General features: G+C 40.2%; 1 protein-coding gene across 1 annotated transcript in view; it reads right to left on the bottom strand.

Annotated features, from left to right (window-relative positions):
- Positions 1-3914: 3914 nt before the first annotated feature.
- The window catches only part of SLCO5A1 (solute carrier organic anion transporter family member 5A1), a gene marked incomplete at its 5' end in the record, with an annotated part of 64016 nt that continues 42101 nt past the window's right edge, over positions 3915-25829 (bottom strand). The window contains 6 exons of the mRNA XM_026035594.1: positions 3915-4402; positions 6007-6071; positions 7932-8173; positions 10382-10541; positions 20285-20483; positions 25132-25296. Of these exons, the coding sequence (XP_025891379.1) occupies positions 3945-4402; positions 6007-6071; positions 7932-8173; positions 10382-10541; positions 20285-20483; positions 25132-25296 (1289 nt within the window). The remainder of the gene's footprint in view (positions 4403-6006; positions 6072-7931; positions 8174-10381; positions 10542-20284; positions 20484-25131; positions 25297-25829) is intronic.

The raw sequence follows: 25829 nt of genomic DNA, 5'->3' as shown, positions 1-25829 counted from the left end.
TCAGAAGAACGGCATGTCAGTACCTGCATTTTTAAGCCTACAGCGGCTAGGCAGAGAATTTAAAACCGCCAGTTAAATATAAATTGCACCGTAATATTCTACACATACAGAGAGTTAAGCTGTAGCTGCTCAAGCTGTATTGAAAGAATATAAAATGAGAACAGTTCCAAACTATGACATATTATACCTAGTTTGTGCATGGAGAAAAGAGGACCAAAATGCAGGACTTTGTCTAGACTTTATTAGTACAGTGTCCCATTTTTCAGATATTCTCGACAAGACCACAATCCCATAAAACTCTACGCATCTCCTTCCTGAAAGGGTGCTCCACTCATAAGCACCCTAAATTATGGGTCCCTTTTTGATATTTTCCTTTTTTTTGAGGAAATAAGGAATGCACGGGAGAGCGAACAGGGATGAACGTGTGTTCGGCCAGGTTCATGTAGCGGGGCCACTTCTCACGTCCTTCACATTGACTCATGAATACCCAGCGAAGGAGGAAAACAGGCTGTCCTTGTGACGGCATGATGGCACTTTGGGGACTTGTAAGTAGTCTCTGGATGTTGTTGCCTCACATTATCCCTGGCTGGTTAACTGGAGGTAGAAAACTTGCTTTTGCTACTAGTAACAGTCTGTRTAGAACAGGAGCCCTACCTAACCTTTCTTGTGCTTGCTGATAACCTATCTTTAGTGTCTGAGAGCGGGGAGGGAAGGTGGCAGAAACTATGATGAGATTAAACTGAAAACAGGATGGCTTCAGGACCTTGTTTTTACAGCCTATGGTCAGATTGCTGTGTGGCAGAATGACAGCAAGATTGCCTTCACTGGATGACAGATAGAGATGCATGGAGCTTCTGTTGTTCCTGCCTGCCCTGCCCTCAAAAACTGGTACATCTTTACAGCAGATCTCAGCTCATTATTTCAGCCCATGTGGACAGTGCTGGGAACACTCCAGAAAGTTCATGTGTTTCCCCTGTTTGCCTTTATTAGATCAAATTAGACTGTGGTAGCTTATTCATAAGAAAGCCTCCTTTAAGAATCAGTCAAAAATTAGCCAGACTTTGAGTTTTCTTTCCTTCAGAAGATGATAATAAATTTGTAGGACTATATTTATATTGTCATAATTATCTGTAACAAAATACTGGGGATTTTTTATATTTAATTTTATGTTTAGGAAAGAATCTTGAAGTCAAAGCTAGACGGCTACAGACAGTATGTAAAAAAGACTTTTTCAGTATTTCCAGAGTGAATATTTTTCCCTCTACATTCCAGTTTTTCAGTCTTTCTAAGAAATAATGTTTTTTAGAATTTGTAGTGCCAGGATTTCCAGAAAAACAGAAATTCTTAATTCTGACCAGCTCTGAATTCCATTGAAACTAGCTCAGAACTGTAGCAGTTGCAGAGCTGCCACTTTTATTACTCTATTCCTCTGTGACCACTGATAGCTCCCGGGGATCGACCAAGATTCGTCTGTTCTTTGTCTGCCCCACTTTTTAATCCTATGGAGCACAAGTCCACAGAAGGCATGAAATGGGAAAGAAACAGGACCGATGAATCAATTTCAGCCTTTCACAATTCTCTGAATGCTCTTTTTTTTTGAGGTATTGAAACAGATTGTCTCTCTTCACATCATGCTCTGCTGATTAAGATGGGTTGGTTTCTTACATTCTCTCCTACCACTTCACCTCAAATTTGGCTAGTGCAGGGATTCCTCAGTSCACGGGGAATCCCAGGCTCTAGCAGGAGGAGTCATTTTTATCATCTGCTCTGATGTGCTGTAACAGAAAAAAAAAATACCCAGTACTTTTGAACCAAGGATATTTATTCCTTGCGGAATGGGGAGAAGGAGCACAGAAGCTATGCCCTGGACTGCAAATACTGACGGGGGATGAACTGAGCCTACCTAGCATCAACACAAGAGAAAAATAATACTTGACTGCAAAAAGCTGTTAATGGTTATAGGAATAGAAGGAGGTGGTTTAAAGTGCTGCGCTTCTCGTTAATGTCAGTTAGAGACATTTGTGAATTTGCAGCCACTGAGAGTGGGAGTCACTCTGGAGACACCGCGATGAACGGTGACCACCCCAAGCAGCCTCTGGGCCCGGTGTGGTGGGTACCTCCACGCACCAGGAAAGCAGAGCTGTCAATGGAGGAAGGCAGCTGGCAAAGGAGGACGAGAAGGAACTTGGTTCTTCCCAGGTCAAATCAATGGATGCAAAAGAGTTTTGCCATTCACTTCAAAAGTATCAAAACTTGGTTCTATATGTTGTTTGATCAACTTACATATTGTGAATTAAACAAAACAAAACAAAACCATTCTTAGATTGCCAAAGCCTCCCAAGTATTTTTACTCTGTTCAAAAACATATGGAAGTTCTGCTCTCCTACTTATTTTTGCGTAAGCTCTTCACAGGGCAAAATTCAAGCCTGCCTATCATTCTCTTAAAATAATTCATTTAATTTCTGAAATTCCTAGGACATTCCCTGCAGGGAAAGATACAGCTTTGACTTCCAAGTGTCCACCTGAAATCACTCTCTGTCCTTCGAGACATCATTAGTGCATCATAAGAAGGGTACTGCAATGCCTCCAGAATAAGGTAGGAAATGCTAAGTACATTTCATTAAAAAATCTCAATGTCTCCAGGGGAGAAATCACATGATAATAAACGGGAATAAGCAAAGGCCACATCAGGTCTTCTGGGTCCATGCTTGCAGATAACCTCCACTCCTAGCTCTTCTCCGGGAAGGGCGGACAGCAGTCCTGGACTTGGTCTTCAAGGAGAGCTTTAAAAGAAGCTGAGAAAAGGAAGGGGCGGGGAACGAGGGGGAGCTCTGGGCTGTGCAAACCCATCTCCAGCACCCTCGCATGGGGTCTCAGCCCAGGCCGGCCAGCAAGTCGTGCCGCCTCCCTCCCTGCATCTCCCGCTGTGGGCAGGAGGCTGCAGGGCCCCGAGCAGCCGGGGAGCCCCAGAGCGAAGCTCTCTTGAAATGCTTCACCTAAGCTGAACTTGGCCAGCGGGCATTTTTGAAGCACAGCCAAGCACTTCCTATCAAGCTATAACTGTTTTTTTTTTTCCTTCTTCCGGAAAAGTATGGATTTGGTATTAGCAACAGCCACCCAAATATCTGCTTATATCATTACAGAAATATGCACCTATCTGTTATGGTATGTGTGTATTCCTACATCTTAATGTTCTTACAAATTAATACGGCATTTTTTTTTGCTCCAAGCATTATACTTCCCAAGCCTGTGTGCTTTGCTAAGAATTACTGCAACTTATCAAATGAAAATTAATGCACGTTTTAACAGGATAAAGATATTACGTATCAATATTTGCAACCATTATCTGATGCATAACTTTCGTATGGCTTAACCTGTTATTAACAGTACTTTAAACGTTATATTCTTTTTGATGTAATGTGCATGTCTGAAAATAGCCCGTTTCAAATTAAGTTGCAGTAACGTTTCTTAAAAGCAAACTTTAAACTTAACTTGCTGCACACACAATCATCTAAGTTGCATAGTTTAAACAAGTTCGGTTGTGCTTTGTAGCAGAACTCACAGTAATTTCTTATCTCTTAAAAATATGTGGACGTGAAGTTATGATACACTGAAGAATTTTTGTGAAGTCTAGACATTAATGATATGAGTTTTTTCACTCTTCCACTGACTTTTGCTGTTCACAACACCTTACCCTTACATTGATATTAGATCAGAGCATGGACATTTAACGGACACACTTGAAATAATTACGAAGAGAAACAAGAACTTGGGTCAGTTTGAGGTATCCAGCCCTCAGGAACATACTATGGTTGTTTGCATTAAGCTTTGTTGGTTTTGTCATGTGTTACATTTAGATTAAAAATAGAAGGCACAGGTGTTTCACAAGGCGCCGTATTTAAGTCAACCAACAAAACTCAATATTACATTACCAAGCCAGGGGTCTATATCTCAGCAGTGACTTCTTCCAACGCGTTTTCAGTTGAGGAATTTATTGCTTCTGAGAAAGGGCCGGGGTATGTCTGTGCTATGCAATTCATCCCTTGTGCCACGCTGAAGTCTCCACACTGTTCTCCTCGACAGCTGAAGGTAGGGCAGGATCTAGTCCGTGCATAGTTTTGCTGAGGTCCCRCCTGCCCTACCGTCTCGCTCACAGTGTTCACCGGCGAAGCCCTCCACCGCTGTCTCTGCACTTGCTCTTCTTTGTACTTTATGGAGTACCAGGCCAGAAAAATAAAAAAGAATCCGACAAACTTGAGGCCAGCTGCCAAGCCGAAGTAGACGAAGCGAAACGAGGTGACATCGTATTCCCAACAGGATCCTTGTACGCCACAGTCCTGTTGCCAGAGCATGCATGTGGTATCAATAACAGCCCCAAAATAAATTGGAGTGGGAATGTAAGCTGAAATAAAAATAGCAGCAGAAATAATACGTGTTAGCATACAGTGGAAGACTTCTAAAGAAACTGCATGCCTTCCTCAAGCAGGTGTAGGTCAAGGAGTTTTGAGAGGACTTCTAYGCTACTGATCTCCCATGTAATGTGAAAAGAGCAAGATGGTCCACGACTTTCTCAGCAATGCCACTTATCCCACACATAAAATGCACGTGAAAGAACTCAAACAAAGAATATGACAACATCATCTTGCAACAGTGCCTCCATCTGGGGCCTCCAGCCACTCAGAATCATGGAATCATTACAGTTGGAAAATACCTTCAAGATCATCAAGCCCAACCATAAACCCTTCAACACCATGTCTGCTCAGCCATGTCCCTAAGTGCCTCATCTACACCTCTGCACGAACAACACACACTGCTCTCAGGAATAAAATGAGACAGGGCATTACTTATTTAAAATCATTATCTGTGAGCTGGGAAAGACTGGAGGTTGTTGCTACTGATTAAGGAAAAAATTAACTCCCTGGTGAACATAAAACATAATTCTCTTGCTGAAGATGGATGGGAGATGGATGGAGCCATCATTTTTAGATTGCTCTGCCTCAGAAATGTACTCCATCTTTTAAGGCTGCCACAAATGTTGCCAGTCTATTAAATGCTCCTGCTTGTTGTATTTCCTGCTTGGAAATACAACACATGTATGACAAGTCAAAAGGGGCCTTTCTCAAAGACAACTTCCTCATTACTGGACCAGGTGCAGCTATGTGGGTTTTTCCTCTCATTCTTGTTTATAATTATAATAATTGCATGCCATATTCACATTTTTTTGCTTTAGTTGAACACCTGGAGTGCTCTTTATACGCAGGATTTTGTAAGTTCAAAAGCTTGAAAGGAATCACTTCGGGTAAAAATGATTTTTTACAAGCAGTCTGTTTGCTTTGAAACATTTGAAATTAGACCTTACAGTATAATTGYTTCTTACTTTAGAAAAGTAAACAGCTACTGCTACAAGCAAAAAAATACATCATTTTTTTATTTAAAAAAAGCTTATAAATGATAGTTAGTATATACATATATATTAGCATGTACAATGGATACATACGATGAGCACTGATATCAAATCATCCTTTCCAAATAACTCTTGTTCTTATCCTTGAATACGCAATGCTATGTTCAGAAGAAGAATAAAACTGAAGATATATTTAGTCCGGTTATATGGACAATGTTTAAAAGAAATATTTAAAACAACATTACTGTTCTTACTATGTTATCTAGATGAATCAGAAACCTTYTGTTTTTTCATAAGAAAATGTTAATTTGTCAAAAACAGAATCTTTTATTGGGAAAATGATCATTTTGACATGTCCRTTTTTTAAAGGATTTAAAAATATCTGAGACAAAAAATTTGTCTCAAAAAGTCAGAAATGAAAATTATGATTAAATAATCTGAGTTACAAAGCAACTAATTTTATGTTCCTTGTGACAATCAGTGGCAGATTCATGGAATTTCAATAGTTTTATAGCACATATAAGCAAAACATCGTGAATCTTCTGGAAATATGGTAAACCTTTGGGGGATTTATATGAATGCTCAGTAACCACAAGACTTACCAAGAGTTCGTAATAAAACAAACTGCATTCCTAGTGCAAAGGGCCGCTCCCCATCTTCCACAGACCTGGCAAGCAAACCCAAAAGAAACAGTCATAGCAGATAAATACTCATTGTGGTAAGTTTTAGCCTCACTTCCTGTGGTTTTTTGTTTGTTTGTTTGTTTTCTGAGTTATAATAGATCTCTGCCTCAATTTCTCCTGCTTAACTTCTATATATTGTTAAGACTTGCTCCTAGGAAAAAAAAGATGAAGCCTCCTGTCCCAATTTAATCAAACTCTTAGTCCGGTCTTTGAATCTTTATCCCCATGTAAGGCCTGAAGAATTTGATCCAAAACTATGAAAACTGGAGACCTAAAATGTTCGTGTTTTCTCATAATAATTTTATTTTGATATAATCTTGTGCTTTATTTTCTTCATCTTTTTCAGATCAGTGATCCTACTCTAMATGGAGAATTAAGTTGCTGAATGCTGGAATCTACCTCTGAATTAAACTGATACTTGCTTAGTGTAAGCACTTCAAAATTATATTAGGAAACATATTTGTGATTTACTACAACTGTTTGCAATTCCACCATGGAATATTACTAGTTTACATACAATCSTTTGAGAAGTGAACATTTTTCCCCTTGAAAGCTAATGGAAGCTAATGGAAGACACCTCCATTACTTTGGCTGAAAAGCAGCAGGGTTCCAAAGGACGGCTTGGATGATGATTGTTATTATAAGTAGGCAACTTGTAGTGACAGCAGATTTTGAAATAAGGAACATATGAACAGATCATATTCTGTGACTGAATGGTCAAGACTCTGGAATCAAGCACTCATCATTCTGGATGGATGCACTRCACTTGACATGGGACCCTTTATTTTTCATTGAACATGGTAAAATCCCCTAAAATTTTTCCTTAAGGACTGCAATATTTAAGATTCACTCCAGTATTAATTAACTCCAGCTTGAAGTTTACCTTTGGACAATTACCCTGTGCAATGACATTTTATCCTCATTTTACAGGTAGAAAACTCAGAGCAGAAGGAGCCAAAGGTGCTCAAATGACCACGGTGTCATGCACACAATACTGCAATGAAGGCTGCACAAGCAACTGGAAGTCTCATTTCCTGCTTTTGTGTATTTGGTTGCACAATCTTAACAGTGACCCTTTTGCAGTTTCCACCTGTTTTGTTTTGTGGGTTTTTAGAAAATAAATTCCACCATGGGCCATGACATAGCCCTGTGTCATCAACAAGCTTGCAACAGTTAGATCTCCTGCACAAACCTCAGCCACTCAAGCTGAGGAAATGACAGCAAGAGAGGGCCTAGGTTCATTGGGGATGAGTGCTAGAAGGGGATGAGGCACTGACAAGTGCCACAGGGCTTCAGAGACTTGGAGATGGTGAAGGATCAAAGATTTCAGGTAGGACCATAGTGCCTAGCTCCAACACAAGCACACAAGGCATGCCAAAGGACCAGTCACACACACATGGTAGAGCTTTTTAATTAAAATTGAATCAGCTCTTTGAAACATTCTCTTTGTCTTCTTATTACCAGTGGAACTGATACCTATGGACATGCTTTGTAAATCCTGGTAAGTAACTATGAACAGTGAATGAGTGAAATATTAACCTTTGCTCTTTTGGGTTTGAAAATTCAAACCACTGCCCTATGGAGGTTAAATTTTTCTTCAGGAGTAATCACTTTTTTAAATCCTGTTTTTACAAATCCTCCCTACGTTATCTGGAAATTACTGGGTACTTCTTGTTTCCTAAAGAGAATTATCGTGTTACATATTCCTTACAAAGGTCAGCCTGTTCTAATCACCTTAAGCTTGATGAAATTAAGCTGCATTAGTCCAGCCTCCGTGACACAGACTCTAGAGAGATGGTAAGCAGAGTATAAATATCTAAATAAACATTTAATGGACCTCTTACCTGAGTGTCACTATGATTGCTGATGGCTGGGCACATGCTGTTATAAGGGTAACTATAAAAAGAAATATTAGGAAGGGGATAAGGGTATTGCAGGTTCGGTCACACTTCCCAGAAACAGCATAGCCRTTCTCATTCAGGTAGGTTTTGACTATGACCACTCGAAGCTGACTGCGCTGGCCCACCGTCGGGGGAGTAATGACTTGGCGACTTTGGACACAGGCACATTCTGTATAATTTCTTATCTAGAGGAAGTGAAATAGAGAAACACACTGATTACTCATGTAGGAAAAAAAAATGCTGGGAGAAAGACATTGTGCAAAGACACTGTATGACAGTCTGACCGGGCTTCCTCACTGGGATTAAGCACTGCTCAGTCAGGAGTCTTCTGTCTCCAGCAGTATCATCCCAAGTATAGGCAAGCACAGATTTGAAGTTTGCTTTCAAAAACCACATGCACAAAGCTACGCCACTTAAGCTACATCTTAAGGCTGTAAATTAAAACTGACAGTAGGAAATATCTGAATTAATATCTGAATTGCTTGTCAATGTTAATTTATACCTTTATATGTGCTTGTGTTTTTGCATAGCCTTACATTTTTCTCATAGGATTTTGTTGAACATTTTAATGAACCATCCACTTCTCTAGCATTTTACCTTTCGTTTTCAAAATACGGCCTCAGRCATTTTTTTTTCTCACACTAATCTTATTCTACTATGCAAACACATTGGCTCGTATTTCATATGGATTTTTCTATGGCAATCAGCTTTATTCATCTCTTTCAAAAAGAATAATTTATCCTCAGAACAGTTATGAGAGGAGACAGTGATGTTGATATCTATTTTACAGCTAAGTAACTGAAGCGCAGGTCAAAACACTCACAAATATGGGTGGCAAATTTGAGACAACTGGAACCCTTTTATTTTTCATTATATACAACCTAATATTGTCTAAATACAATTTTCCTGCCTTCAGATACAGATTTTGTCCTTCAGTCCTTTTACAAATGACACTTCTGGTTACTGCTCACATCRATCATCCAGAATATGAAGAACAGAAACCAGCTAATGACCAGCTGGGAGATGTTTGGTCCAACTGACTTGCATAGCATCACCTAGGAACCGAGGCAGTGACTAAATCCACTTTCCTAAGGCAGCACTGCCAAGTATCAGCTGGATATCTGCTTTCCTCCTACAGTCCCTCACCTTATTCTCCTTATTCGTTACAAACAGCAAATAATCCTACAGAAAATAGTCTTCCTTCCTACATAGTCTTGATTCATCACCAGAGAAACCAAGGCTGTGCTTCGTTGGCAGAGGGTTACGCAGCAGAAATGCTAGAATGGAGACATGTACATACAGAGCAGGTATGAACATGTAACTGTATCTCAYATGTTATAAACTAAAATCCAATTTTTGTAGACTAGAAATATATTTTGTGTGTTATAAAGCAATACAAGCTTACATTTGTAGCTTCCCAAAGTRCTCCCCATAAAAAAATTATTTAATGAAGAAATGTATTTGCAACCCAATGTCAGCCCTATTTTATTCACCATTAGCTGCTGAGTTAAAACTTCATGCCACATCATAATAGGAAATATTATGTTTCAAAATGTGCAGTGAAAAGTAAATATACCCAAGGTATTTCACTATTAAACAAATTACTAGTACTAGCTTGATATCTGCTGAAATATAGTAAAGATCAAACCCATGGCCTTTGTCCAACAAAGTGCAAGTACAAGGCACACAGATACGGACGGTTAACCAGGTACTTTCAGGCTTTTTGTAACTGGGCCAAAGCAATTGTCTACCAAAATCTAGCAAGGAACTCTAAAAAAGGAAAGCTATAAAAGAAACTAATTTGTTCTAAATGGAATCACATATGAACCTTCATTTTTAGATTATCTTGTGAAAAATAAAAAAGCACAGCTCTGAACTAACATTCTCATGTTTCACAGCTTGGCTCAGCACTGCCAATTAGAAGATGCATACATTATAAATAAGGTTTCTGGAAAGTACAGTCAAGTCCTGAGAAGTTCAATGTTTATATGGTTTGCCGTCTGTCTTGCTTATTCTTTTTCAGAAGAGAATTCAAGAGTTTGTCTTTTGTACGAAGTGAGCAAAATCTTAATGACATGAAGGTTGGATTCCACTTTTTCCACTGTCTTCCTGTGCCCAGTTCTGGAAATGGCCAAATTTCCATGGTGTAGCTTTAACAGCAGAATGTCCTTCCTTAGTTTTCTATAACTGGAAGAGTGGGTTGTAACAAGCAATATATTTATCAAGGGAAAAAAAAAACGTATTATGGAAAAACTCAGGCCTGAGTCACCTTCAGGGCAACTTTTGCAAAGCTTCATATGGTTTGCTACAGAAACCCTGTCCTTGGCTCTGCCTTGGTCCTCACRGGCAATTTGCTTTGTGGAGTCTACGTGGTGAGCGTGGGAAGAACTTACCCCTGTGCTAAGGTTTCCACCATTGATGCAGCCAGCTAGGCAAGGATTAAAATAYGTTATTCCATCTGATCCACAGACAGGCTCATACTCATGAATCTTACATCCACAGTTAACATTACAGCTCCCGGTCAGATTCCTGTGCGCCATGGCAAGAGTGGGACTAGAAAAAGGAAAAAAAAACATGCTAGTAGAGCAAGGACACAGGTTTGGGGGTAGAAAACGTCCTACTCATTAATTCTGCAATGCATATTTGATTACCAGAAGAAAAGCAGCATTAACTCTAGATTATGGATAAAATTTAAAAGATATAGGAGAGCACCTCAGGCTAACAGATAGTAACAAAATACAAAAATAATTCCAAAATTTAATTCTTGGATCTTATTTGTCAACATAATAGTTCTGTTTTCCCCGATTTTCTCTTCAACAGTTAAGACAGCACTATTTTACACTTCTATTTTAAGTTGAAGGGATTTACCAGTTATTACTAGTGAAGGGCCCAGTGATGAGATGTAGCATTATGTGAACCAATACGCCCTGCCTCCCACACAATCACCAACTGCTCACAAAACTTAATACATTTATATGTATTTCTGAAATACACAGGAATCTCTCTAGATCTAGTTCTGTGCTAGTACTAGACTCTATGTGAAAGAAGCATCACCTCCCTGGACCAATCTCCCCAATCCTGCCAAGACCCGACTTTCCAAGTCTCTCCCAGAAGGGTTTTGCTGTGTGCTCAGAAGGTCCTTCTATTTTGGACTAAAGGGAATTTCGAAACTGAAGAACATGCACACACTGAAAAGTTGCTGGTTTTCCACGTCACAACAACAACACCAGCAAACGTCTTATTTTCCAGTGGCCGAGTACCATGGCAAACAGGATACATCTTCACTGTGGAACGGAATCAGCTCTGGTTAAGGCCGTTGGTTGGCTGTCACCATGAGAGTTTTTGATTTGGGTTGACTAAAGTAGATGGTCACCTACTTCTCCAGTTGCTGCCTTGCCATACCATATAGTAAAAAGAACTATATAGCTGTATGTAAAATAAATGATCATAGAGCAATAAGGAAAGATAAAACAAAAGAGCTAAATAAAGATGAAAGGGATACTAGATGGTTTCTCCCCAAACTAAAACCAGACTGACATAACTAGATGCAACTTAATAGAGCTGACAACATAGGATGCAAGATGTCCAATCTTTATCTAGAAGCCCCTATTAATGAAAAAGTAGGTGATAAGCGAATGGCTTTTTTCCTGACAATTAACATTTTGAAAAGTCAGTTATTTTAATGTGCATACTTTCTTGAAAATTTCAGATTAACCACATTCTCTCCAATGAGTTACTACATTAACTGTAACCCTTTCAACTGCTGTGACTGCTTATCTACATAGCAAATTGCTATGGCATCATGGTATCTTCACTTTCTTGGCTGGTTAAGGACTCTTGGCAGGTTTCCTACATGCTAACTTAAAGCCTGTTTTTTTTTGTATGCACACATTTTCATGGATGGTACCTTGAAATGCTTATGTCATCTAGAACTGCATGAAAACATTTGTTCAGACCATGATCATCTCATCACGAATTGCCTGTCCTGAACTCTAGCCATAAGCAGATGATGAAGAAAGGACAAGCTTTCTTAACTTACTTTCAATAAAGTCTGAAGTCTCATATATATTTATGCATATATATATATATATACACACACAAATAAGCTGTAATATAATGGGGTTTGTTAATGGTGGTGGTGGTGGTTTTTTGCTACATACTTCTCCCATTGAGCTTAACCATTTTGTATGCACAGTATCTTTGTGGTAACAACTGTTCCATCTACCTATAATCTGTTATAAGCAGTTGATTGTTATGAATCTGGCTCTCACTAGCTTTATCTGTGAGTTTCCACTTCTACTATTTTGCCTGTAAGCTCTAAACATAAGAAGACTCCTGAAAATAAATCAGGGCCTTTATATGCCAAAGTGAGAACATTTGCAAAGTCTAGTGAAACCTTGTAACTGCAACTAAATATATCATATCTAATATTAACTCCTGCATAATGACTGAAGGTATATCTATAGACACAAAGTAGTACCAATTTTCATACTCTTACTAAACATGCTAGCTCAGTTACCAAAAAGAAAGGAACTGTGCGTACCTTGAAAGTTATTTTCTGCTCTCATTGTCCAGCCAAATTATAATAGACATGAACTTTTAAATAGCTCATTCTATATAGATACCTCTTTCAACCGCACTTATCACATTCTCCCTTATTTCATGTTGCTGAACTAATTTAATAAGTGGAAAAGCAAAAGTTTTCAATCTGGTTTATTGCTGGGTCAACAGTTATGAATGGGAAATACATATCTATCCCCTGTGGATCTGAACATGCTCCATATTCTCCTTCCTCATCTCTGAGTTGCAGCCTCTTAGATATTTGCATCTACCTGGCTTCCCCACCTCAGATATTCTAGATGTGCACAAGAACCTATACTCGGGCACTTGGAGAACTTTGTGAACAAAATAAGAGTAACTTATTGAAGTAGTACTGGAAAAATATGTGAATTCTTCCTAAATCTCAAATTACTCTGCTTTTGGATGTTTAAATGTCAGAAGAGTATAGAATTTCACATATTTCAAACATATCCTGAAGTCATCCTTCAGTCACGCTCTAAGAAAGCATTCCTTTATTTCCTCCACAGTGGATGCAATTTCATGAAATCCAGTTGCCTCAGAAGACAGGGAGACATCTCCCTATGGTTTGAAGGCTCTTCATAGCAAAAGCTTGGGGTGGCTGAACAATGAAAAAAGTTGGTGCTTTGGGAAGGCAATTTTGGATAATATTTCTCTGTATGTTTTCACCACAGAAATGAATGACACCAGAACCCTTTGGTGAGTCATCAGCATATTTTGAAAGTTGTTTTGCAACAACCTTCTTGAATTCTCCATCTGTTACCTGTCACAAGTGCTTAGAATGCCCATTGCCTGGAAAATGGGATATCATAGCTACAGTCACACTGGTCTGAACCCACAAAGGGGAACAACTTCCGATGTTTTCCGGCCTAATGGATTCCACAAATCTGAGATGGGTGCCTGTTTTCTCAATATTATACATGAGACAGCTGCCACTTCAGAGGAAGCTCCACAGGAGGAAACCAATACACTGAATGCTGAGCTGCTAATAAAAACAGTTGAAAATGCTCAAGTGGGGAATTTATGGCCTATCTGCTCCCAGGAGACTCTCTGCTAAACTCCGTAATGTAAAACCGTCCTTCCTTCCTCTTCCCAGCTGATCCATTTAAAATAGCTGACGTTTCTTCACAAAAGGAAGCTAGAAGTGTCCTCCTGTGCATCTTTTATCAAGTAATCTAGTGATTTAATATGCAAATCCACTTTAAAATGAAGTAAGTTGGTTTAATGCAAGGTTGAATGCAAGGTTACAGGGGTGGAGTTTAAGGCCCTTTCACACAAACTGGAATACACATGTTAAAATCCCCAAGAAGAAAGTGACTTTGGTCACATCCCGCATGTCAAAGGGAGGCTGCAGTCACCCTCCCACGTCTTCTCCTGCCTCGTGTGCACTCCGGTCCAGAGGATGGGAAGGACTGAAAACAAACGCTGCTCAGCCCCTGCAAAACCCACACAGATTTTAGGGATGACCTAGGTACTGAGCTCTGTGAGGACACGGGTATTTGCACATGTGCCCACAAGCAAAATTCCTGCCTTGGCAGTTACGTTGGTATGCACTGTGTGTCCACGCTGGGCACTGCTCTGTAACATGGAGCTACCTGCACTGGCTTGTTTGCCCTGCTCTTAGGGCACTCAGAGGTGCCACACTTGTTTCAAGGCAGCTCAAGGATCTCTGCTATACACACATCAGTAGATATTCGGAGAGTTTTAGCAGCAATTCAGGACCTGCAGGGTGGTCTGGAATCTGGGACTGCATCCCAGGGCCTGGACATCCACGCTCAAGATCCACGGTGGCTTCAGAGCCCAAGGAGGTCCCCAGCTCTGTTGTTCCTCACATTCGTGCTACACGGGCAGGGCTGTCGTAAGGGTGAGCATCTAGCATCTGAACTGCTGTGTACGGCCATGACGCAGATCATCCGGGATCTGCTCCAACTCGTCTTTGCGCTTGACCAGATGAGAGGCTGAGGTGAGGCAGCCGCACACAGTGACAAGATGCCCAGGTCATCTGTCACCTCGCCTGCTGTCAGGAGTGACTCGGAGCTCTCTGACTGCTGCTTGGTGGCTTCCACTTGATTCATTTTTAATGGATTTAAACACCACTATGTGCTTTTGCTAAATATGCTTGCGTTTCTATCTGTGCACTTTGGCAGTTGAGTTACTAAGGAGCTCTTAAATATTTATTGACTGTGTCTATACACCACACAAATCAGGTCCATAAATTTAGCTCTTAGAATTACTTTGCACTTTATGGTCTACTTGGATGTTTACCAAAGACTTTCTGAATGTTTTCTTTCTTGTGCCATAAATAAACAAGGGACAGTTTTAGAAACAAACTTCAGCTTGAGTAGGAAATCGAATATCCAGAGCTGATACTGGTTCTGTAGCCCTCTCAGCTATCAGTTGAAACTTGCCTTATTATATCATGCCAGATTTCTGAAAGCAATATGTAGCAACATGTCACATCGCAACAGACAGGGCTTTTCCAGTAACGTCTTGACAGAGCCTTTTGTTCCGTGGAAAACACCCAATTCATCCAAAAATCCCCCAGGAACATATTGATGTCAGCAGTATGAAGACAGAATTTTTTCACAGAAAGAAGAGCTGCCACTTTTGGAGTTGCACAGCCTGCAGAGCTGCACATCCACGTCGTGCTCCTTTGGCTGGCACAGCCCAGCCTCGCCAGTCCATGCGGGCAACCTCGCAGTCCAGCTTCTCAGCAGGGTCTCCTTACCCAGCAAAGGGGCAGGTCTGCAGCACCCCAGGCTCCTGGGCAAAGCACAGCCCAAGTTCCCCTCTGCCAACCTTGTCCTTGTTAGAAGGCCTCTTATCCCTGCCTCCAGTGAGGGCATTTTAGGCTGTAAAGGGGATTTGGGTCCGTTTCCTGCCTAGCTCCATTACACAACTACCTCGCTGGAGCTGCATTGCTGAATTTTACCATGACACACAGGTTAGGAAATCAGCTTAAAAATACCAGTGAGTGAAATCGGGCATGCAAGAAATTAGAAACACAAAGCACTCAGTTCCTCAGAATGGAACTGAAACCACTGTGAAAATTTAATTGAAATACTTCTGTTTTCTCCTGAAGATGCCTTGTATATACAGAAAAACAAAGCAAACTCAAGTTATTAATAAGCAACGACAAGCTGGGTTTCTGCAGCTTTCTACCTCTTCYAACTCAGCAAAAAAGAAAAGGTTTATTTTTAGCATTTCTTTAGCGCTTTTTTGTTTTTGCTGATAGCAACCTCCCTGTATGCACACAGAATTTTTGCTTTGTTTTCAAGAGCAGGTGATACACAAAGTCACCTGTTAGCTCTGTCTCTAAAATCTCATTAGTGGACATTTTAAAGACATCTGTCCTTTCATCTTTATTCCCTTCGATATTCACTCCTCTGTCAGTGATGAGAAATTAAGGAAGGAATTCAGATGCTGAGGGCAAGCTCTACTAATGCAGATCTTTGTAAACCTCATTGGCATCACATGTATCTGCCACATATGACACCATATTGTAACAGATTTTCACAAAGAGTTCTCCTCTACTTTTTTTCCTGAAGCTAGGTATTTTCCAGCAGCATGCTGAAAATGCAGAACTAATCCTGTCTTCTGACCCTGTGTGGCACAAAGAAGAACAGTGCCCTGGCTCCTCAATTACTACAGGGCACTACTAGAGGTGAGTCATGACAAAAGGGACTCTACTTCCTAACATTTTGAGTCTAAATTCTTTTTCCCCTCTGCATATTATCCTGTGGGAAGCTCATGGCCTAGGACTACAACAAGGAAAGGGAAAGTGTAAGACATGGTATGTTGCCTGGAGTTTTGGGGGCTGTGGCCTGTTATTGTGGGTACTCAGGCTTGGACAGAAACCACATTGTACTATGTGGTCTACATGCACATTTTTTTAAAAAAAAGGTGGAATCTGTCCCCAGCAGGTTACAATCTAGAGAGAAAGTACCCAGTGCCTGACCTTGTTTTGGTAGTATCTAAACAGAAAGCTGGTGTGCACGTGGTTTTATTCCTATTTAGACTGTTAGAGTAACTACAGTACTGAACACCAAAGTGACACAGGAAAAGAAACCAACCTTCACCACTATATTTCTATAGTCTTACTGTTGGGCTATGCGATAGAAAYGATGCATCTTTACTTGACAGAACAGTAATTCTGATCTGTTCCTGAACTCTTGAGGGCCTGCGTGTTCAGGATATCAGGGCCATGCAGTCTTCCTACAGCAAGGAATTGCAGCTGGAACTGCAGGCTGCCGCTAGCAATGACGCCGTTTTTGTGTAGCTGTCACACAAGGGGGGCTCTCAGCCTGGGAGCTGGATCCAGTCTGTGCTCTCATTGTGCCATCCAGTTAGTCGCTGCGTTCCCATTAAGCGCCCCTACCGCCTGCTCGACTGCGGCAGCTGCACGAGCAACAGAAACCCAACCTGCTGGCTCCASAGCAAAAAGAGGAGTTTTTTTAAGGTTAGATGTCTCCATTTAAGGATAGGTACCTCAATAAGTCAAGTTGAAATTATACATTTTAACTAAACTTTAAACTGCCTCCTCATGAGGGTGGGCTCTTAATAACAGACTGTTGCCTGTCGCCTAAGTCTCGCTCCTCCTTCCCTCACTGCACTGCTGCTATGTTTAATTTGCACATGGGGTTTTGAAAGCATAAGATGAGGGAGTAGTTTTCAGCACCTTGTAGGATGCCATTCTGAAACATAAAATACTCAAGATTGCTTCTGTGTAGCAACTGCAATTACAATGTGATTAGAATACATATGAAACCTGAGACATACTCCCAYTGTGTCTGTTGTTCTATTTACCTGACCAAATTAATTACTGTTCTTAGCAAATAATCCTTAAATTTAAGAAATGTGCTATAACCACAGAGGTTCAGGCTGAAATTAATTTATTTCATGATCCTATCACTTGCACTTTTTCAGTAAGTCACTATTTGGGGTAAATCATGGGCATATCGTTCCTAGTCCAGAATCTCAGTGGGTGCACAGAGGAGTTTGAACTTCTTTCTGAAAGGGCTACATGCTGCTTTTCTTCAGCTTTGCTGTTTAATTCAATTTTATTCTACTTTATTAAGACACAAGTCTTAACTTTCCTCTGCCTCTCTGCAGGGGCTGCCAGGAGACAACTCATTGATTTAGGACTTCCCGCTCTAATTCAAGCCATGATCCCAGAGGAGCAAGGGCAGCTTACAGCTTGGCATAAAGCTCCTTGAGAGTGTTTTCAAACATTAAACACATGAATTAGTCCCCAGTGACAAGGAACAGGGAACTGAACAACAGGTTCTAAATTTCTGGGATGTATTATGCAGTCCTTGACATTCCTGATTGCAGAGCTGCTGATGACACCCCAGGAACCAAAAAATGACTCCCATCCAACACAAAACTGCAGAAAAGTTTTGCCAATGTATTCTAATCTCTCCAGATCTCCAGCTATCCATCCATATCTGTCAACTGATACAGGCATAAAAAAAAAAAAAGTAATAAAACATCAGAGTGGTTTATGAAATATCACTRCCTACTTTGCCAAGGTAGAGATCAGAGAGATCAGAATTGGCCTAATCGTGTTAAGGTTATCACACATGGTAACTTACCCTGAACCAAACAGTTGCATTGCTTCTTGTATCTGATCTAGCTTGCTGGACTGTTTTTGATGTCTGTACACTGCACTACTCTGCAACTAGAGAATGAAGTATGTGTTTTACTAAACCTCAAAACAAAAGCAGGCCTTTTTGATACACGAACAATACCACTCTCTGATGTCTTAGCAACAGAGTTCCTTACAAAGTAAATGATTTGAAGCTGTGGGTAGAGACTCTTCTTTAGATTCATATTATATAGAAAAAGAAGAAAAAAATACTATAAAAATGAAATTAGATAGTCTTACAATATCCTGGTACTCACATAACAATAGTTTAAATTTACTTCAATTTAGAAACAGATTTAAATTAAATAATATTTTTCACATAGAGAAAAAAACACAGCTTTCTCAATAGTCAGACAAGAACATTCACACTCATTACATGCACTGCAATTAACTCTAATAATTTTCAATTGTTCATCAACCACCACAGTCTGTCGCAAAGTGAACAATCAATGTATTTTACCCATTTTCTACCACCCTTCCCTTCAGGCACAGGTGCTCAGACCAGGATGTGTCACCTGTGCTACTGSCTCCTGCAGACAGCCCTTCAGCACCAAGGTTTCACTCCTGGCACTAGGCACCCAAAGGACTACCCGGCTTTCCAACAACTTGACAGGTTCTTCAGTTGCAGATTTTTCCTACTCTAGAATTAGGGTCTGACAGCACAAAAGCAGTAAAATCCAAAAACATGCAACACAAAATGCTCTCTGTATAAACAGAATATATTTTCATCTCCCTTGCTTCTTCTTTGTGTTTCACTTAGTTCACCTTTCAGTTCTTTTTTCACCATTATATCTCCTTTCCTGCAACACAGCAATTTTACAGTGTCTCCAAAAGCTCAAAATGTAGAGTTCAAAACTCTACATTCAAATAATAAAATATTGAACTCTATTCAAATAATAAAATATTCAAAGGGATCTGATACCCAGCATGTAGAGATAAACAGTAGATAAATACCCAACAAGTAGAGATATCCTATCAGATATAAAAGCAAAGTGACGATCATTGCTTCAGACAAGTTTGTACAMCTCAGATGTCTAGTATGTTCTTGTGCTTAAGCTGTTTGAAGACAGTACTTCTGGGGAAATGTAAATATACAAAATAATTAAGAAAATAAAATCCTAATCATCAACCTTCTGAGGAAACATCCTGTAGAAAACACCTTCCCATCACTTTTTTACTCTCTGACCTCCAGATTTCCCTCGTTTAGGAAAAAAAAAAAGTCACATCCCTCTCTCCCAGTTCTTATCTTCCTGTCTCTACAGCTCCATTTCTTTTACGACTGCATTCTTCATTCCCAATATGTACTTATGGACTTTGATCTAGTCAGTGTCCCTGGCAAGTAGTGGAGTATCTTCATGCAACTTGCAATGGATTCAAACCTCAAGCCTCCATATAACTGACTCAGGGATTGTGTTAAGTGCACAAGATGTTAATGCCACTTGTGTAAATGATTTCTGTTAAATGGGGACTGTAGACCTAAGACATTATGATGATGATATTAAATTAACCTATTCAGGAATAACCTTAGGTAATCCCTTCGTTATTTCCACAATTTTCAGGAGCAGAAACAGAAAACATTTCAAGAAACTGTAACTAAACTCTCAGCAATCAACACTGAATTCTATTGGTATTTTCTTGTGAAAATAACTTTTTTTTTTCCTGAAGGCCATTCTAGGGCATCCTTCCATCCCTCAGAAAGGTAAGTTACTACACAGGTTTCATTGCAAGTCAAATGTAAAAGAGGAGGATCACACAGTAAAAGTGTGTGTTTATGTGGCAATACACTTAGCACTGGCACAGGCTGCCCAGGGAGGCTGTGGAGTCTCCTTCTCTGGAGATCTTCCAAACCTGCCTGGATGCCGCCCTGTGCCCCATGCTCTGGGTGTCCCTGCGTGTGCAGGGGGTTGGACTAGATGATCTCCAAAGCTCCCTTCCAACATTAAGGATTCTCTGAGTCTACCAAATTCTCACTTGAGCATGTGGATTCTTCAACCCGTCCGCAATTTTTACAGTTCTTTACCATGCTCATGGAAAAAGCTGATTTTGCTACAGATAGCTCAGAGACACTTACCCAGTGGTGTAAGGTATGTTTATGCCGCCCAGATTAATGCTTTCGCATCCAACAATGAAGAGAGTGGAAAAGCACAGCAAAGACACGCCGCTGCAGATCATGGCCAGCTTTGCGGACTCCCTTGCGCCGAGTTTCAGCTTTTTTATGATGTAGCCGCCTAGGACAATACCAACACCAGCACTTGGGACAATAATCACACCTGGTAGGAAGGAATTGGAGCTAGATTAAGGCAGAACCTATAGAAGTGGAATAAAATGTAAACATTGGCTTCATTCCCTCACTGGATGACCACAGACTCTGTACTGAGAACTCCATTGTCTGCTTCTCCACTGGCAAAATGAGTCAGATTTTTCAACCCTTTGGAGTGTTGTCAAAGAATTAATAAAAGACTCCTTATGATATTACCAGAAGCCAAAGCACTATAAGGGAACTATTGTATCTACGAGCAGAAATATTGCTTTGTATTTATTTTAGAAATTGAAGTAGGGATACATATTGCTCCAGTTTAATTACGGGAAATTTGGGGAAACCTAAACCTAGGCATGAATAGTCCTCTTCCTATTCTCATGATATATCCAGGTGAAACCAATGTGTTGACTCAAGGCAAGTTGCAGAGACCTGTGGAAATGAAGTGCATGAATGAGCCCGCCAGGGAATTCTGCACCATTTCCACGCCTGCCATTTGGGGATTCTGCTGACTTTGCTCCTATTGAGTAGCACTTTCCAGCATCTTTTCAACACATTCCCAAGCATTCCAACACGAGCACTTGCAGCACAAACTATGCTCAAACATAATTTAAGAAATTAAGACTTTGGAATCAAATCACAGAAGGTAAGTTTAATACACAAAAGGTATCTATAAAGGAAATCCCTGCTGCTTTGCTGCTACAGACTTAAGGTGGGAAGTGTGATAGTATGTCACTTCTCAGGGCAGCTGTTGTTAAGAGATTTCTTGTACTTCTTGGCTTTTCTTGGCTTTTGCTTCTCACTGACGTGACTGAAGGTCTTTAAATAAGGTCTTTGCTAATAAAGATGCATTACACAGAAATATGGAATTTGAATAGCTTTTGGCAGCTGCATCGTAGGGAGAATAAAGCTAAATATTATAATCCACATTCCTAAATTTGGGGGTTTATTCTTTTTAAAGAAGACTGTAAGACTACCACTGGAAAATATATTTAATATTAGTGCAAACCCTTCTCATTTTGTGATCATTTGCCTGAAGGTAATTTGTGAAGACACACTGCATTTATTAAAATGTTGATATTGTGAAAGTAAATATGARAGGCAAAATGAGGGAGATTCTCAATAGTAACCCTTCACAGAATCAGAAAGACTTCTCCCCAGAAGAAGAGAATTTAAATAGAGCAGAATTTAAAGTCTTCCTAGGAAAGTTAAATGATCTTACAGTGTTCAAAGCTGTTATCTCCCTGGATTTCAATGACTGAATGTTGAACAAGGGAAAGAAGTAATTCCAGTCCTTTCCCTTGCACAGAAAATGTTCCCTTTGGATAAAAATGAGAAATAACAAAACAGCACCTCAGCAATTGAAGTCTACCATGCATAACCTGCTCTAAGAAATCTATTTCAGGAAAGTCCATGCAGACACTGAAGGAAGAAGAGGATCCTTTGCAGGGTCTTTTGAACATCAGTATCAGAAACTCCATATTCCATGGACCAAATCCTAGGCTACATCAGCTATATCAACTAAGGAACTAGCCCAAAGTAAGGGCTTACTTCCAGTAAATAATTCTCAGCTATTTCTTTTACTTCCATGTTACAAGCTTTTGGGTTCTCTTTTTGACTTAGATTTATCTTTTCTTTCTTCTTCTCTTGATTGCCTTTATTTTGGAAGAGAATTTTCTTAGGTTCCTATCTAGTACCTTTTCAAAAAAGACAAGTGAATTTCAAGCAGGAGATGAAGGTAGCGGTTCTTCCCTTAGATGAATATGAGAAAACTGCCCTCCAAGGTTATCCCTCATTCAGGATGTTGGAAGGGGGAGGGAAAACTTAGATTCAGGATTTATAGAGAGCAATTCCTCCCTGAAAACTGCRCCTGGGAGTAGCAAAACTCTCTGGGAGACTGAAAGGGCAGGGGCATGAACCTGCAGATTTAGCTCTTTGCGGTGAAAGCGGCAGACAGAAACTCATTCTTTTTCCATGTGTCAGGGAGCTTGAGAGRTTCTTTTGCCTGAAGTACAAATGTTACAAATGCTTCATCCGTGCACTCCTCTCCTTTCCGCGGGGCATGTGAGACAGAAGTGCTACCCTGTCAAAGCCAGGCTGCTCCTCCAGCGCGCTCCCCGAAGAGCTTCCAGGGCACAGCAGAGCACGTACATCTCACAAGGACACACATTCTGGTTTCTCAAAGTCATTTAGGGGAACAACAATGCTTAAGATGTGCTAGCAAGCTCTTGCACCGCGCTTTCCTTCATTTCATAATGACAGTTTGGCTTGCAGCRATTGTTTGTGTGCCAAATATACTGCTCTCCACAGTGCTGCTGGGCAAGATCAGCTTTCAGTCAGCAATTTTCAAGCTTTGTCCTTTTTGTCATCATCGGGATGTTGCAGCACCTGAGGCTTTTCAGAGAGGCAGAAGATGATCTTAACAGCTACTAATAGTCTGGTACCAGAAAACTGCAATATTGCTAACAAGGCTACGCTTCTAGAGGGAATGGGGAGGAGATTTTCAACCACTTCTGTCTGAGAAACATACTGCATTTGTTTATTTAGAACTAAAACTGGAACCAAGGCTTTTGTAAACATTTGCTCAGACATACATAGTGTGCAACCCTTCTGATCACAAATGATTTGAAGTGTAGCCCTCTTCTGAAGAGACAAGTTGTCTACCAAACCATCTCAAATTTTAAAATGGATTTGTCAAAGATCTACCTAAAGCCCTAGGGTCAAAGTTCTTCTTCTTTTTTTTTTTTTTTCCAGAATTGAGCCAATCTGAAGGCTGAATGCTCCTTGTTTTTCTCATGCAAAACAAAACAGCTAACAGGGCAAGTCTGCACCACAACTTGCTCAAGTTCCAGACCTGAAATATGGCACTATGTCATTTTTACTGAKGCTTAATGCCATATATATTTAAAAATAAAAGAAACAAGTCGAAACTTAGTGAAAGAATAGATGCTTATGAATTGAGATGGAAAATGCCCAATAAAACACTTATTCACAGTTGAAGAGACTAAGCAAGCAGATGATCTCAGCTGYAGATGCATGAAGCACAAATGCATTAAGTTGCAAGTCCTCCTTCTGTTAAACCAGAAAAGCCTGTAAACTGGAAATGTCGTTTACTAGATTAATTAGTAGTAACCTAATACCTTATTTCCAAATTCTCTTTTCTCAKTTTTCCTATAAAAATAATCCAGAATATTTATTAGTTACAACTACTAACATTAATGCGATATTTAGGAGCTGGGAAAAAATGTTTTTGGTTTCTATTGAGAATGAAGGGACTTTTGAAATAGCAATTCCATCAATACTCCCAGTAATGGCATAAACCACTAAAGCAAAACTCATCTATTGTGCAGGAACTATAAATATCAAAAAGAATTACAGTCCCAGCAATCTAAATTTCCTCTCTGTTTTACAGAACACATGGATTTCATGCTCCACAGAAAACTCAGGGCTGCAGAAAAGCCAGGACTGCACAGCTTCCTAGCAAGCACTCATCTCATGGTATTTATCCAASTTCCCTCTCAACAGTTAGCTTTTCTTCCAGTCACCACAGATGACAAAGGATTCTCATGTGACATCTCCAGGTCTTTGTTGCTCTCTTTTACTAATTGTTGTGTTTTTCTCAACTTATGCAGACAWAAGCTTCACCTTATACCTTTACCCTGTCCCCATAACTCTATATCCACTAGTGGTGCAAGCGGCTGATTCCTCAAGGTGAATGGGGATTCACCATCCCAGATGTACTGACTAGAAGTTTGGAGGAGCAGAGAATTAGCAGCTATTCTGCATAGGAAGCAGAATGGAAAAGGCACAAAAAAGATGTTTACAAGTGGAAAAAAAAAAGCTGGAGATTGAGACAAGCATCTTTGAGGCAGCTAGGAGGAGACTTCCATGACCCGGGCCCCAATTCTGCACAACACTTTGTAGCCAGGGCTCCTTTCCCTAGGGAAGCTGCAGGTCAAGAACATCGCCTTAAAGTTAAGCTTTAAGCCACATCAAAAGTCGGACGTGACTGCGCATTGCAGTGGGGGGCAGGGGAAGTGCAGAAGAGGGAGCCTCAGAACTGGRGAGACAAGGGAGGGCTGTGGAAGCTCTTCTGGCTAGGCCGCGCTGTTGAGTGCTCGGTCTTAGTTTGTAAATATTGAGGAGAGCACCAGGCTGAAGGGGAGAGATGAATAAGCAGAGGATGGCAGGGATAAACAACTGGTCACTGGGGAAATGGAAAGATTGGGATTTTTTAAAGATCAAAGCAGAAGGAAAAACCATATAATGTAGGAACAGCTTTAAAATATCTTTTAAGATAAACAAATCGCAACAAAAAAATATCTTTTAAGATACACAAATTGCAACAATGCCTACAGGTTTTCTAGCTGGTTTTTGTTGCTTCTCCTCCCTCCCAACCAGAAGGCATGAACATATTAGAAAATATCACTGCCTGGACTTATGCAACCCCCCCCAACTTCTTAACAACATGAATTTATTATTTAGTTGTTCACTAAACAAACATCGCAAGCAAGCATCAAAGAGCAGTTTGTGTAACTAACTGAATGCACATAGTTGGATGCAATCACTTGCAATTCAAAGCAAGTTTGGGGTTCCTGTCCATATTTATTTATCTCCCTGGTCAGAGAAAAACAACTTTCAATGTTATGGCAATGCCTTACCAGTGTAGATGCTGGCATTGGAAGCTGGGATGCCAAACTGTGACTCGATGAACTTGGGAATGAAGGTAATAAAAGCTGTAACAATGGCACTCTCAGCTGTGTATGACAAACTCACAAAAAGGAATGTCATGTTGCTTAAGATCCTGACAGCTGCTCTTGGAAGCTCTATAAAATGACAAAAAGATGACGAATGTTATAAATAATGAGTGAAAAAAACAAATGCAAACTGAAACAAAACAAATTGATTTTCTTTGAGATGGACTGTAACTAATGGCTTGTTAGCATCTGGCTACATTTGCTAAGTGGAAGGAAGAGAGTGCATATTTTGGATTGCAATCTCTTTTGTTTGCTCTTTTGCTGTCTTAACAGTATCACCCTGGGGCTGCAGTCCCATTTTTCACAAATAGAACAGACGTCTGTTTTAACAAATCTGTCTGGAGAAACAGGGTCTATCTACATGATAGCACTAAAAGAAAGGAGAAACAGCAGAATACRTAGCAAATAAGACATATTGATGTCTTATTTCAAAATTTTGTGTGAGATAGGCATATCATACTGCCGAGCTTGACAGCACTGAATTTTGGCACCGCACAAGGAAAACAGACCACATACTTGCCCTGTAATTGCTTGCTTAAAAGTCTGCCCATGGAATTCAGGGTTAATACTGTAAGTTGAAAAGGATATCAAAATATTTTGAA

Source organism: Nothoprocta perdicaria, unplaced genomic scaffold, assembly GCF_003342845.1.
Source record: "Nothoprocta perdicaria isolate Ctin4 unplaced genomic scaffold, notPer1 scaffold_162, whole genome shotgun sequence".
Classification (NCBI taxonomy): domain Eukaryota; kingdom Metazoa; phylum Chordata; class Aves; order Tinamiformes; family Tinamidae; genus Nothoprocta; species Nothoprocta perdicaria.
Note: the sequence above shows the minus strand (reverse complement) of the source record. Positions and strands in the feature narration are given on the sequence as shown.